Source organism: Rhinatrema bivittatum, chromosome 12 (assembly GCF_901001135.1).
Source record: "Rhinatrema bivittatum chromosome 12, aRhiBiv1.1, whole genome shotgun sequence".
NCBI classification, from domain to species: domain Eukaryota; kingdom Metazoa; phylum Chordata; class Amphibia; order Gymnophiona; family Rhinatrematidae; genus Rhinatrema; species Rhinatrema bivittatum.
In genome coordinates, this window is record NC_042626.1 from 26105843 (window position 1) to 26122113 (window position 16271).

The following is a 16271-nucleotide window of genomic DNA, read 5'->3' on the forward strand; positions in this document are numbered from 1 at the left end:
GGGCGGGGGGGTTAGGTAGGGGAAGGGAGGGGAAGGTGAGGGGAGGGCAAAGGAAAGTTCCCTCCGAGGCCGCTCCGATTTCGGAGCGGCCTTGGAGGGAACGGGGGTAGGCTGCGCGGCTCGGCGCGCGCCGGCTATACAAAATCCATAGCCTTGCGCGCGCCGATCCAGGTTTTTAGCAGATACGCGCGGCTCCGCGCGTATCTACTAAAATCCAGCGTACTTTTGTTTGCGCCTGGAGCGCAAACAAAAGTAGGCTATTCGCGCTCCTTTTAAAATCCGCCCCTAAGTGTTTATTTCTTACACTGCTGAGCGGCATCATACAGACTGCCACTCTGTGGGAGCCAACCCACAACAGATAGTTAACTCCGCCTACGGAGTATTACAAATTGCTAGCTCCTCCCCTTGGGGGAGCAGCATTGAACAATAAAATGTGTGTAATGAAGTAATTGAAATCATTTGTTGGGACAAAGACTACAGCCATAGCATAGAATATTCTCACATTTGTGTACTTTTATTAGAACTTTCCCCCCCAGGTTCCTTCAGATTTTTGTGGTGAATTGATAAAAGGTTACACAAATTGTTATTGCATTTGTCACCCAGGCTTCTACTCGTCATTCATTTTGCAGGCAACGAGATACATCATGGCATCAGGATCTGCTAATGTGGAGAAGTACATCTCCAGGATAGGAGTCACCTCAAGGTGCTCCACACAACACCCTGCCTCCTGTACAGCCTTCTCCACCTGCTCCTTCTCCAGATGCAGACAGGAGAACCTGTGCTGCCCAACTGTGTAATATGTCTCCTGCAAAACCACAAGCAGCACCAAGCGACCCCCTGGCTTCAGCAGAGTTGTGATGTTCTTCATGGCCTGGCCGTAAACACCCAGGTCTTTGCAAACAGCCTCTAGGCCCATGAACGAGATCAGACAGTCAGCCTGAGGCAGGGCCAGTGGCTTAGTGACGTCACTCTTCAAACCGAGCTTCACCGTCTTCCTCAGCTTCTCTTCTTTCTTTGCCCACTGTTCACTAGAAAAGACAGAATTGAAGAGGCAAAGATTAGGCAGGCTCTGGACTAGAAAGAAAGAAGCCATAACAATGAGTTCACTGGGGTAACAGAATGGATTAGATGCCAGATAGTCCAATTCCAAGCTTTATTTGAATGGAGACGTGATCTTTACATGTGTGCCCGACTCAGGCCAAGTTTCACCCCTGTAGGGGCTGCCTCAGGGGCTAAAATGCATAAACAACAAGCATAACTGAACATGAACAAGACATATAACAAAAAAAAATTTTTTTTAAACAAAATTGTATATTGAAGGTAACAAATAGAATCTGTAAAAATGTCAAGAATATTTATGGTTATTTAACACATGACAGAGCAATATCAATAAGGGGATAGATAGTATAGGAACAAAATATGGCTTTACCTGTATATAATGAATTGTAATGGGTAATCAAAATAATATTGCACGGTATCTCTGGTGGTCTGTTGATAATGCAAAAAATATTAATAAAATCAATGCTGAAAGTTAAAATAACTATCATTGAACTAAAAAATTAAAAGTAAAAGGATACATATTAAAAATTTACATTAAGAATGGCAAATAAAAGATATATCAAATAAAATAATGAACAACCGGGACAACCTCCTCCTAGCGCAGTGCATCTGGAAACATATGTAAAAAGTGGAACTAAAACAAATACTACACGATCACACTGTGATGTTGAATGATTAAAAAATATTTGTAAAAACCTCTAGCTCAAGGGCCAGAATAAAACTGAAGCAAAACAACCATTCTTAAAATTTAAACCCCTCTTCAATTGAAATATACTGCTCGGACTAGAATTGAATTAAAAAAAACCCTGACTGTAGTGTTACTTGTGAATGACCTGTTCTACCAGTGCAGGACCTTATTATACAAAAAAGAGAAACTGCTCAGAGAAGTCTCGCTCTAAGGGGCAAATCTTTAAACTTACGCGAGGGCGCAGATTTGTTCGCACAACCCAGCGCAAACAAATCTGCGACCGATTTTATAACATGCGCGAGCTGCCGTGCACATGTTTTAAAATCCAGGGTCGGCGCACGCAGGTTGCACAATTGTGCACCAATTGTGCAACCTGCGCGCTCCGAGCCGAGCAGCCTGCCTCCGTTCCCTCCGAGACCGCTCCGAAATCAAAGCGGCCTTGAAGGGAACTTTTTTTTGTTCCCCCCACCTTTCCCTCCCTTCCCCTATCTAACCCACCCCAGCCCTAACTAAATCCCACCCCCCACCTTATTTCGTAGAGTTACTCCTGCCTCTGGCAGGCATAACTTGCACGCGCCATTGGCTCCCTGCCCTGGCACAGGCCATTGTGCCGGAGCACTCTGCCCCGGCCTGGGACCGCCGCCATGCCCCTGGACAGCCCCCGACCAGCCCCTCATTCGAAGCCCCGGGGCTTATGCACGTCCCGGGGCTTGTGCGCGCCGCCGAGCCTATGCAAGGCACGCACAGGGGGAGGCAGGGGTAGGTTTTTGGGGGTTCCGTAAGATACGCGTGCAACCCTTTGAAAATCTACCCCTAAGTTTGTTTAAGCCGGCAGAGCAGGGGCGCGCTCCTGTCGTGATATTAAACAGGTGGTAAATCTGAAACAAAACAAACATTTATTGGCCATACGGACTTGAATATTACGACGGTTCAGGGGCGGGCCGGGAGGGCGATCCCGAGTCCCCCGGCACTGCGGCCTGTGCCGGGGGATGCCGAGGTGGTGCGCGCAAGTTACGCCTGCCTCAAGCAGGCGTAACTTGCACAACAAAGGTAGGGGGGGGGGGGGGATTTAGGTAGGGCTGGGGGGTGGGTTAGATAGGGGAAAGGAGGGGAAGGTCCCTTCAAGGCCGTTCCGATTTCGGAGCGGCCTCGGAGGGAACGGAGGCAGGCTGCGTGGCTCGGCACGCGCAGGCTGCCGATTTTGCGCAGCCTTGCATGCGCCGACTACGCGCGTATCTTATAAAATCCAGCATACTTTTGTTTGCGCCGGTTGCGTGAACAAAAGTACTCGTGCGCGTACTTTAAGATCTACCTCAGCATATCATGAGAACATAAAAAATGTGGGACTAGAAGATTAAAAATATGGATGCTAAAGGTAATAGGATTGGACATTAAAAATGGGCATTAAAAAGAATAAGTAAATAACTGTTAAGGCCTCGAAGGCCTTGCATACTTGTTATGGCCTTGAAGGCCTTGCATTCTGTTGCGGGACGGGTCAGTGTGCCCTTGGGCCTCAGCCCGACCCCAGGCGCACCCAGGGCCGCCCCGAGGGTTGACTGCATATTCCAGTGTGACTGGCGGGCTACCCTGCACCAGGCCTGCAAGCTCCCACGGCCAACAACAAGAAGATGTTGGAATGTGAATGGTCCTCCAACCATTCCAAGCCCTTTCGGACCTGCTGCGTGGAACAGCATGGAGCAGCAGGCCTGGCCTGAGGTTGAGGGCAGTCGGAGACCTTGACCCGAAGACAGGACAATGGTGGGGATGTAACGGCATCACAGATGAGGGCTGGTGCGAAGACATCACAGAAGACACTTGGGCAGAAGGACAATTGCACAGTCTCTCAGGGCGCCCTACTCAGCCCACCCGCGGGACTGAGTCACGGACCACCCTGTCCCACTGTGCGCCCTACACAGCCCGAAGGCTGGTCACGGATCACGAGGAGAGCGGGACATGCGCAGGGAAGATCCAAGCGAGGAGGAACTCCGATGTTGGGACCAATGACATCCGAAGCTCCAATGGCTGGCGGAAACAGAAGCTCCAGAGCGCAGGGACGGATCCCACCGGTTGGCCCCTCCAAGGCCCAGCAGGTCAGACGGCTAGGGGCTCATACGAAGACGCAGGGAAGAACATCCGGGAAGGCAGAAACATCAGGATGTAGAAGACCATGGTGGGACATCAGGACGAAGATCAGGACAGGAACATCAGGATACCTGGATGGGACACCTGGACAAGGGCCTCAGGCACGAAGACTTGACATGGCGAGACAACAGGAACTCCATGCAGAAGACAAGAAGGCCTGACGGAGCTCTGGAAAGCGGGAGCCACAAGAAGGATGACACTCCAATGCCAGGCAACAAACAGACTGACGGAGCAGCCCTTTATATGGCTGAAGCAGGAAGTCCACTCCCTAGGTGGGGCCAGCACACTTCCTGTGCTTGGCCCTTTAAATCTGGTAGAGAGACGTGCGCCGGCGCCTTGGGAGCAGCAGGAGAGCGGCCTCGGAGGGAACGGAGGCAGGCTGCTCGGCTCGGCATGCGCAGGTTGCACAACTGTGCACCCCCCTGCGCGTGCCGACCCTGGATTTTATAACATGCGCTCGCAGCGCGTGCATATTATAAAATTGGGCACAGATTTGTTCGCGCCGGGTTGCGCGAACAAATCTTCGCCCTCGTGTAAGTTTAAAGATTTGCCCCTTAGAGCGAGACTTCTCTGAGCAGTTTCTCTTTTTTGTATAATAAGGTCCTGCACTGGTAGAATAGGTCATACACAAGTAACACTTGTGTATGTCCGAGCAGTATATTTCAAGAGGGGTTTAAATTTTAAGAATGGTTGTTTTGCTTCAGTTTTATTCTGGCCCTTGAGCTAGAGGTTTTTACAAATATTTTTTAATCATTCTACATCACAGTGTGATCGTGTAGTATTTGTTTTAGTTTCACTTTTTACATATGTTTCCAGATGCACTGCGCTAGGAGGAGGTTGTCCCGGTTGTTCATTATTTTATTTGATATATCTTTTATTTGCCATTCTTAATGTAAATTTTAAATTTTTAATATGCATCCTTTTACTTTTAATTTTTTAGTCCAATGATAGTTATTTTAACTTTCAACATTGATTTTATTAATATTTTTTGCATTATCAACAGACCACCAGAGATACCGTGCAATATTATTTTGATTACCCATTACAATTCATTATATACAGGGAAAGCCATATTTTGTTACTATACTATTCATCCCCTTATTGATATTGCTCTGTCATGTGTTAAATGACCATAAGTGTTCTTGACATTTTTACAGATTCTATTTGTTACCTTCAATATACAATTTTGTTTAAAAAAAATTTTTTTTGTTATATGTCTTGTTCATGTTCAGTTATGCTTGTTGTTTATGCATTTTAGCCCCTGAGGCAGCCCCTACAGGGGCGAAACTTGGCCTGAGTCGGGCACACATGTAAAGATCACGTCTCCATTCAAATAAAGCTTGGAATTGGACTATCTGGCGTCTAATCCATTCTGTTACCCTAACGGCTTTCTTAGACAGCCTTCCCTCCTTTAATGAGGTCACTGGGCCAGACTGGCTCATGAGAGGAGTGGGGACGAGAAATAGAGAGAGTGGGAATAATTCGAGAAATGTTTAGTATGTATTCAGCCTTTGGGTACAAATGTTTTGTTCCATTCCATGCAAACAATTCCCTTCCCACAAGGGAAGCAGAGATGCACTGCGCTAGGAGGAAGTTGACCCGGTTGTTCAAATATGTCACAAATATCTACAGGGCATTTCTAACTCTCAGACTCTTCCTGCTGCAGATCACAACATGGAGTCAAACTTCACTGGCCCAAATGATTGTTCATATTTGTGACAGAGTTAACAGAGATGAGACTAACTTTGCCTTTTCAATTCCTTTCTCTGGTGAATGCCTCAGTAAAATTCTTATCAAAGACGGGGGTGCGTTTGCACCACACGCCAGTGTTTTCTCAAGATCATTTTGGTTTCCTGTTGTAGCATGAGAATTAAAGGCAGGTATTTATTAAATATAACTTTAAATTCCTTGCTTGAGTTAAATTTAAAGTAAAAGTTAAATGCTACAAATATCTGCCACCCCCAGACGGTATCAGGTTAATCTAAAGGAGCAGACTAGATATGCTTTTAAATCAGTACTTTATTTATATAAGAAAATAGATTAAATGTTCCAATAGCTGTTTGCCGCAACAATAACTAACCATTTTCAATATTACAATTTAAGAATACTTAGTATCACTCCAATAGCTACAATTCCACTGTGGAATCTTTTAGGGGAAATATGCAAAAAGAGAGCCTAAGGCAGGGCAGAGCCGTCCAGCAGAGATAATATGTAGGTGGGGTTTTTTCTCTGGTCATTCGGGAACAGTGGTGCTCGTAGTTGGAAGTGCATGTGACACTGGTTCAAGAATCCCAGACAAGACATGAGTCCCCGGCATACCAGAGTGGAACTGGCTACTGTGGAATTGGCGGCCATTGAATGGTTTTAAGAGGTGGCAGGGCTGGTGCAGGATGGTCTGAAGGGAATTCAAGCCCGCCAGGACCAGGGCCTCAGCAGCCTGTTGCGTTCGTGAACACTTAGGCTGAGGCAGAATTGACAAGGTCTGTGGGGAGGAGCCTTGCATGTTCCCGCTGTCAGTAGGCAAACTTGGACGAAGCAGAGACCCAGTTGGAGCTTCGTCTCGTTCCCCTTGGGTTGACACTTTGGGTGCTGGGGCCAGCAGGTCTTAGGTGGGGTCTCTGCTCTTTGCAGGAGAAGAAGTCCTTGGATAGCAGGGTTGTAGATGGGCGGCAAGCAGGCAAGTCGAGAAGCAGGCAGAGGTCGGTGGCAGGCAGTGGTCAAAAGTGATTTGAAGTCAGACTGAGGTAAATCTGAAGGGAAAAAGGGGCAGCTAGGCGGAGAGATCAGGCAAGGAGAAGCACACAAGGCAAGGAACACAGGCTGGGCTGAATACAAGTAGCTGAAGCAAGACGCTCTACACTGGGTAGTGGGACATGTTGTAGCTGGGAAGCTGTCCTTTTAGAGAGCAGTGCCAATGACATCATCTTCCAGGGCCAAGGGGGTTTTTCTGCCATGGGCCCTTTAAATGTTCCAGCGCAACACGTACGTGTGCCTAAGGAGAGACGCGGCATGCTGGAGTCAGCGGTATTCTGCTGGGTGAAGGCCCAGCAGATTCGTGGAGTGCCCGGGGCTGGCATCCTGCCATTTGATGGGATGGCGGGGCTCCACAACAACAGAGGATGGTGTGGCTGGTCCGAGCCTGAAGGTGAGGGCGACAGTTTGCTGGATTAGCCTGCGGACCACAGAACATAACATCTCTAAAGGGTAGTAACTGCCACTCCATGCAGTTATCGCCAAGCCTTATGATAACCCATAAAAATTGCAACTAGTAACATTTTTTACTGGGAGATGAGCTTTCTTGAAAATTCAGACAGTGCTGCTTGACGTGCTTTGCTTATGGACTTGGCTGTAGAAATAGTCCTGTGCTTTTTCCCTTATGTTCGCATATCAGTACCAGAGATGAGCTTTGTTTTTTTTCTACCGGATTGTTTTTTGAGTCGGACGCTTCGGGATAAAGTTCGTTTTTCCTCGGGGAAAAATGAAACTGGCCCAAAAAACGACGTGGGAAAACCAAGCTCAAAAAAACCCACCCCAAGCATTAAAATTCACTTTAATACATTAAATACAACCCCCCCCCCCCCACCATCCCGATCCCTCCCCAAGACTTACTAACATCCCTGGTGGTCCAGCGGGGTCCCGCGAGGGATTTCTCCCTCCGTGCCGTCTGACTTTCGAGCCTGCCTCGATCAAAATGGCGCCGATAGCCTTTGCCCATATTATGTCACAGGGGTTACCGGTGCCATTGGTCAGCCCCATCACATGGCCATCGGTGCCATCTTGTGCTCCTACCATGTGACAGGGGTCGCCTGTAGTCTCCTGTTTCCTGTGGTATGCATCTCATTCAGCATCTTGGTCTTCGTCTTGTTCCAGTGCCTTGGGTCTTTTGCCTGGTTCAGAGCTCAGGTCTTCAGCCTGTTCCACTGTCTTGGTGTTCGCCTTGTTTCAGCACCTGGTGTCTTCAGCCTGGTCCAGCATTCTGGTGTCTTCAGCTTGTGTCAGCATGCAGCCTGGGTCCTGTGTCCTCAGTCCACCTCAGTGTTCCAGTGTCTGTCTTCAGCCTTCAGACTGGTATCCTGTTCCAAGTCTTCAGAGTCCTGCTCCTAAGTTCCTAGTCCTGTTTCATAGTCTTCTGAGTTCCCGAGTTCTGGTTCTGAGTTCTGAAGTTCCTGTACATGCTCTTCTGGAGCCTTGGTCCTGTCTTGGTCAGTTTGGTCATAGTTCTCAGTTTTTGTCTGGTCCCTTGTCTGACCTGGACTCCTTGTCTTCAGTCTTCGCCTGTTTCCTCATCTTGCATGGCCTCTGAGTCTTCAGCTTCAGCCTAGCTTGTGCCTGGATGTGCTCACCCGCCAAAATGGCGTGGACTATGGCCAGCCCTGGGGTTTATGTTGTTTGCATCATGGCACAGGGGCTCATGTATGCCTGCAGTCTGAAAGGGCTTTTGGAGTGGCTGAGGGCTACCCCCTGGATACTAGCCTCAGGGGCCCCCTCTAGCTGGCATCCCCAACAGTACACCAGACTGTAAAAGGAGTAGTTTGCCCTTTAGCTCATGATAAAATCCTGTTTCTCTAATAATTATGGCTTTCTGTGTAATGAAATATTGCATTTATCCTGTCACCCCTGCACAGGAAACTGTGCTCCCTGACCCAGAACAGGAAGGATAAAGGTGAACCGGTAGATATAGTATACTTGGATTTTCAGAAGGCGTTTGACAAAGTTCCTCATGAGAGGCTTCTAGGAAAAGTAAAAAGTCATGGGACAGCTGGCGATGTCCTTTCGTGGATTGCAAAATGGCTAAAAGACAGGAAATAGAGAGTAGGATTAAATGGGCAATTTTCTCAGTGGAAGGGAGTGGACAATGGAGTGCCTCAGGGATCTGTATTGGGACCCTTACTGTTCAATATATTTATAAATGATCTGGAAAGAAATTCGACTAGTGAGATAATCAAATTTGCAGATGACACAAAATTGTTCAGAGTAGTTAAATCACAAGCAGATTGTGATAAATTGCAGGAAGATCTTGTGAGACTGGAAAATTGGGCATCCAAATGGCAGATGAAATTTAATGTGGATAAGTGCAAGGTGATGCATATAGGGAAAAATAACCCATGCTATAATTACACAATGTTGGGTTCCATATTAGGTGCTACAACCCAAGAAAGAGATCTAGGTGTCATAGTGGATAACACATTGAAATCGTCGGGACAGTGTGCTGCGGCAGTCAAAAAAGCAAACAGAATGTTGGGAATTATTAGAAAGGGAATGGTGAATAAAACGGAAAATGTCATAATGCCTCTGTATCGCTCCATGGTGAGACCGCACCTTGAATAATACTGTGTACAATTCTGGTCGCCGCATCTCAAAAAAGATATAATTGCGATGGAGAAGGTACAGAGAAGGGCTACCAAAATGATAAGGGGAATGGAACAACTCTCCTATGAGGAAAGACTAAAGAGGTTAGGACTTTTTAGCTTGGAGAAGAGACGACTGAGGGGGGATATGATAGAGGTGTTTAAAATCAAGAGAGGTCTAGAACGGGTAGATGTGAATCGGTTATTTACTCTTTCGGATAGTAGAAAGACTAGGGGGCACTCCAGAAGTTAGCATGGGGCACATTTAAAACTAATTGGAGAAGTTCTTTTTTACTCAACGCACAATTAGACTCTGGAATTTGTTGCCGGAGGATATGGTTAGTGCAGTTAATATAGCTGTGTTTAAAAAAGGATTGGATAAGTTCTTGGAGGAGAAGTCCATTACCTGCTATTAAGTTCACTTAGAGAATAGCCACTGCCATTAGCAATGGTTACATGGAATAGACTTAGTTTTTGGGTACTTGCCAGGTTCTTATGGCCTGGATTGGCCACTGTTGGAAACAGGATGCTGGGCTTGATGGACCCTTGGTCTGACCCAGTATGGCATTTTCTTATGTTCTTATGGCTGGAAATCCATCAGTTTACCTTTTTACTGGGTCTTAAGGAACAGGCTGACCTGTGTCTGCTAAACTGCAGTGTATGACTGGATTTATAATTCTTAATGATTTTCCTAGGTAAAATGGTAGTAAAAATCTGATTCCTCTTATGCTTTCTTCCAGGGGGAAGAAATCTTCAGTCCCTATGGACATGAATTTGCTGAGGTTTTTGGGATATTCCTAGTGAATATGAATGAGACAGATTTGCATATAACTGAAACAGATTATGAAAATCTATCTCACACATAATCAATAAAGATATTCTGGAGACTCAAGTGGATTAAAGTCTGTGAGGACCACAGGTTGCCTAACTCCTGCTGTCTTCTCTTTTAATGATTACCATATTGTTCTTTCTTTCTAGCACTTTTTATTTTCTGTATCATTAAGTTAAATAAAATGCTATTTTTTTTATTTACTAACAAAAAAAAGAAAAATCTACCAAAATGAAAATGATTCAGAATAGAAAATAATGAACATATATAAAAATATTTTTAAACTGAATAATCTTGGCCTTAGCTGAATACCCGTACCTGTCACCATCCAGCTCACACACATACTTCACCATTGGGCTCCAGTCAAATGCTCCCGGCTCCTTCTTCAGCCAGATCTCCAGCTCCTGCTGGCTCTGGCCCGGGCATTCTGTGATAATTATTTCTTTGAAGCACTCACAGGCTGAGAACAGCGGGTACATGACGGGACCAGTGCTGATGTCTATCAGAGTGTCCCCTCTTATATCACCTGCAAAAATTCCAGATGCACTTAGGAGCCAACTATTCGGCTGAGAATTCAGCTATATTCAGGCACCTAGACGTTCTGTCACCTAAACTTAGATCTGTAATTCATTTGCCAAGATTTAGAAGCCTAAGGTAGGGGCCTAAGAATGAAAAATTAGGAGATTAATTTTGGAAAGCATATATCTGCTGGGAAAGCAGTGCTTTATGTGGAGACATGGACTTTTTTTTTTTTTTTTTTTTACAAAACTACCTGCCAGTTTGTTCGGACCTTTTAGCAGGTGTAACTGGGTGAGGGTAATTTCACTGGGAAACTTTCAAAATGAACTTATGTTCCTAAATTTATATAGAAATTTAACTTAGAGAGAATAAGTTTGTAACATTGTACAGAAGATAGCTCCCTAAGCCCATAACATTTTTCCCTCCCCTAAATTTGCCCCTTGTGCCACCCACTATTTTAGGCACCTAATTTTAGGGTCCTAGTGAAACTTGAATGTGGATACTCAGCCCTAGTCAGTTTTCAAAGGGACCGGTTTGGGTGTGTGACCAAGGTCTCTGCAGTTATTTTTCTGTCTGGTGTGTACTTAACCTCCATCACTCTATTCACTGGCAGTGTCTCTCAAGCCAGTTTAGGATTACCCCCTAGCCAGTCTAGTTTTCAAGGTATCTAAAATGAACGATCACGAGAAAGGTTTGCAAGTACTGTGTCCATGGAATGCAAATCTATCTCATACATATTCATTGTGGATATCCTGAAAACCAAACTGGCTGGGGGGACTCCAGGTCCAGCTGGAGAAACACTGTCCTGTTCTGTGGGAAGGGGAGCTGGTTCTGCACTGCAGCTATGGGTAGGTGACTCTAACTTTAAGAGAGTGTGAAGAAGGAGAAAACCTCTAGGATTTGGGGTTTTACCCAGCAAGAGACACTCATACCCTTTTCATCTCTGAGCCCAGACCAATTCACCACCACCAACCAATTTACCCTATGGTACCACTTGTACCAAAGGATTTTTCCCATTTTGTGTCTTAGGGGGAAATGCTTAGAACATTGTCTTCTATATTGTGCATCAGCAGTCTGCAGCTCCCCCCAGATCCTGTTTGAAACCTTACAAACACAGGCCAGATACATGCTGTTGCAGACAGATGTACACATGTACATTTGTGCTTCTCACAGGTTAGTTTTTCATTCTTATATTCTGCAGACATTCATAAATTAGGAGGAAATTGAAGATACACACGGAAGATCTTTTCACAAGGCATGGAAGGACACAGAGACAGCACTCACCTGAAGAGAAAGTTTGGTGTAGCTGTTTCAGTATGAACAACAGCCAGCTTTTCCGTGTATCAGGTGGGTCAAAGACAAAGTAAGTTTTAAGGTAATCTCTGCCTTGGAAGTACTTTTGGTAATCATTTGGGCCAGTGAAGTTTGACTCCATGTTGTGATCTGCAGCAGGAAGAGTCTGAGAGTTAGAAATGCCCTGTACCTTAGAGCATTACTTTCCGTCATCAGCATGGCGTCATCAGTCGGGCCCATTGCATGCAGGGATCTGTAGTTCAGATTTCCCTCAGACCCAGGAGTTCAGCAATGCCTTAGGAGGGAAGGGGTTTTGATCCACACTATTGTTCCCACAAAAATACCTGCCCCAAGACAGCATACTTGGCCTAACCTATTAGACTTGCGAACAATTAGAGGTGTGCTGGCATTTTAAAATGACACAAAACATCAGTGATATTTGTTATTAGCAACTGTACCCGTTCTGTGCCCGGGCGGCGAACCTCTTTATTGGCACATCTGCTCTTGTTTTGAGTAGAATTTCCCTAGAAATTCACTGTAAGAGTGTCCCTTCCACATACACACACCCTCACACAGGCTCCCTCACTCTCTGGCACACACACACATCCCCTCATATAGACTCCCTCTCTGAAACCCACACTCAAGCATCCCGCGCACTCCCCCTCTTACCAACCAAGCTGTCTCCCCCACACACCCTTTGCCTCTCTGAAACCCAAACTCAAGCATCCCCCCACCCACCCTCTCTTACCTCCCATGCTCTCTCTCACACCCTCCCCACCCCCTCTCACCAACCATGCTCTCTGTCACCCCCCTCTCTCACACACATTCTCTCTCACCGGCATCCCTCCAATGCTCTCTCTCACAAACCATGCCCTCTGTCACCCCCCCCCCCCCCCCATTATCTCTCATTGGCATCCGTCCCATGCTCTCTCTCACCCCCTCCTGCTCTCTCTCACCCTCCCCTCCCCAACACACATTCCCTCTCACTGGCATGCCACGGGACCCGTGCTGTTCGCGGCGAAGATGAAGGCCTGGTGCGCAGTTCGCGGTGAAGATGAAGGCCTGGCGCGCCGTTCGCAGCACATGGGGGCCTTCCATTTTCACCTTGAGCAGAAAATAGCAGCGGAGACCCCGGCATGCTGCAAACAGAGCACGTCCCATGGCACCCGCTCCATTCGCGGCAAAGATGAAGGCCCGGGCGTGCCGATCACGGCACACGGGGGCCTTCCTTTTTTACCACAAACAGCACGCCGGGCCTTCCTCCTCACCACGAACAGAGCATGTGCCCTGCACCATCCGCGGCATGCCAGGGTCTCCTCTGCTATATTCTGCCTGTCCCGCGATGGCCGCTGTCCTTCGTACCTGTGGCGTGTTTGAGCCTCCAAAGCGGCCAGGGAGCCACCTGCTCCATCTATCGGCGGGCGGCGGAACATGCGCAAGCACCGACGGACACACTACCAAGCCCAATATATTATGGATATTGTTTTGTGTCATTTCCCATCAAACACAAAACAGAAAACTAATGAAATATTGTTAATGTCACTTTAATGTGCACTAACATATTTCAGCATATACTAAAGCATTTTAGTGCACGTCATTTGCAAAATTTAGTAAAAAACGCACGCATTCTATAACAATAGTACGCACGTTGTAAAAATATAGCTCATGCTACACTGAAGCAAACAATCCTTAGGGACTGAAGGGGCAAGGGAAAATGTAAATAGTCATAGTAATATAGGAAAAGGAAATGATATAAATGACAGAAATCCACAATGACACAAAACACATTTTCCTTCCATGCACGCCTCTACTGATAAACAGGCCGATACAGTAAAATTCGCGAGAGAGCGAGCAAGCACACAAGCAAGCACCCGCTCTCCTGTGCGCACGATTCACTAAAAAAATATTCATGGTTTGTAAGCGGCGGCTGTCAGCGAGTTTGACAGCCGACGCTCAATTTTGCTGGCGTCAGTTCTCAAATCTGCTGACAGCCACGGGTTCGGAAACCGGATGCCGGCAAAATTGAGCGTCGGCTGTCAAACTCGCTGACAGCCGCCGCTCACAAACCATTAATATTTTTGAAAGTAAAATGTGCGGCTTGGCTGCACATTTAATTTAGTGAATTGCGTGGGAATAACTAATAGGGCCATGAACATGCATTTGCATGTTGTGGGTGCTATTATTTTATTTTATTTTTATTTATTAGTTTTTATATACCGCCGCTCATCAAAGATATCACGTCGGTGTACATAGAACAAAAGTACGCAATTGCGTGTACATATAACAGAATAATAGTAGCTGAAATCCAAATTACATTAAAACAGTATAATACGGTATCAAGAACAACTTATTTAACTAATAATAGATAATAAAATATAGTAAAAAATAACTGTAATAGCATAACTTAATCTAATATCAAGGCAAAAAATGGAGGGAAGAGAGGGGTGGGGAGCAAATTGGAACGGGAAGGAAAAGAAAGGGTCAGGAGGGAAAGGGTTAAATACATATATACAGAAGGCAAAATAAGAGGTTATAAGAATGGTAACAGAAGTAGAAGGAATGAGCAGAAAAGGGCATGGATGAAGTAAAAGTTAAGGGTAACAGAATAGGGAATAGGGAAAGTTGCGGGGGGGTTGAACGCGCTTTTTCGATGCACTATTACCCCTTACTGAATAAGGGGTAAAGCTAGCGCGTCGAAAATGCGCGTCCAAAAGTGGGTTAACAGTGCGCTCCGGTGGAGCGCACTGTACTGTATCGGCCTGTATGAAGGTTGGAGAGGAGTCTTCTCCAAGACTCACTCTTATCACTGCTTTAGCAATAGCAGGATTCACTGCAGTAATAATGGGAACCATGATCCTTCCTTCCTTTCTCATCAGCCCTGAGGCATGCTTTCTAGCCCTGTGGATCAATAAAACTTTCATTTTGTTTCGTTTCATTTTCCCCCATTTTTATTTGGGGGGGGGGGGGTTTGGTGTCAGGTTTTCTTTTTTTTTCGTTTTTAGTGTGCACTAGGTCAATTTAGTGTGCATCATTTCAGCTAGTGCCACTGATTTGTATAGGTGTACACTAAATTGAAATACCTAAAAAACAAAAAATTTAGTGAATTTTTTTATTGTTTTGGTTTAGAAATGATATGAAACAAACTAGGCAATGTCAACGCCTATGTCATTAAAAACAGAATTGCTTTCTGGCCCCATCAAACCAGAATGATGACCTACAGCCTCTTACAACACCATCCCCTTTATCATTTTGGTTGCCCTTCTCTGTACCTTCTCCATCGCAACTATATCTTTTTTGAGATGTGGCGACCAGAATTGTACACAGTATTCAAGGTGCGGTCTCACCATGGAGCGATACAGAGGTATTATGACATTTTCCGTTTTATTAACCATTCCCTTCCTAATAATTCCTAACATTCTATTTGCTTTTTTGACTGCTGCAACACACTGAGCCGACGATTTCAATGTGTTATCCACTATGATGCCTAGACCTTTTTCCTGGGTGGTAGCTCCTAATATGGAACCTAACATTGTGTAACTACAGCAAGGGTTATTTTTCCCTATATGCAACACCTTGCATTTGTCCACATTAAATTTCATCTGCCATTTGGATGCCCAATTTTCCAGTCTCACAAGGTCATCCTGAAATGTATCACAATCCGATTCTGATTTAACTACTCTAAATAATTTTGTATCATCCGCAGATTTGATAACCTCACTCATCGTATTCCTTTCCAGATCATTTATAAATATATTGAAAAGCACCGGTCCAAGTACAGATTCCTGAGGCACTCCACTGTTTACCCTTTTCCACTGAGAAAATTGACCATTTAATCCTACTCTCTGTTTCCTGTCTTATAACCAGCTTGTAATCTACTAAAGGACATCGCCTCCTGTCCCATGACTTTTTACTTTTCTTAGAAGCCTCTCTTGAGGAACATTGTCAAATACCTTCTGAAAATCCAAATACACTACATCTATCGGTTCACCTTTGTCCACATGTTTATTAACCCCTTCAAAAAAATGAAGCAGATTTGTTAGGAAAGACTTCCCTTGGGTAAATCCGTGTTGACTGTGTTCCATTAAATCATGTCTTTCTATATGCTCTATGATTTTGATCTGTAGAATAGTTTCCACTATTTTTCCTGGCACTGAAGTCAGGCTCACTAGTCTATAGTTTTCCATATCGCCCCTGTAGCCCTTTTTAAATATTGGGGTTACATTGACCACCCTCCAGTCTTCAGGTACAATGTATGATTTTAATGATAGGTTACAAATTTTAACTAATAGATCAGAAATTTCAATTTTTAGTTCCTTCAGTGCCCTAGGATGCATACCATCAGGTCCAGGCGATTTGCTACTCTTTAGTTTATTAATCTGGCCTACTACATCTT

At 45.5% G+C, this 16271-nt stretch overlaps 1 protein-coding gene across 1 annotated transcript in view; it reads right to left on the reverse strand.

Annotated features, from left to right (window-relative positions):
• Positions 1–493: 493 nt before the first annotated feature.
• Positions 494–16271, reverse strand: part of LOC115074000 (indolethylamine N-methyltransferase-like) — a 43363-nt gene continuing 27585 nt past the window's right edge. Inside the window, exons 2-4 of the mRNA XM_029573042.1 lie at positions 11870–12028; positions 10385–10592; positions 494–1028 (exon numbers count right to left, since the gene is read on the reverse strand). Coding sequence (XP_029428902.1) covers positions 608–1028; positions 10385–10592; positions 11870–12020 — 780 coding nt within the window. The 5' untranslated portion in view covers positions 12021–12028 and the 3' untranslated portion in view covers positions 494–607. The remainder of the gene's footprint in view (positions 1029–10384; positions 10593–11869; positions 12029–16271) is intronic.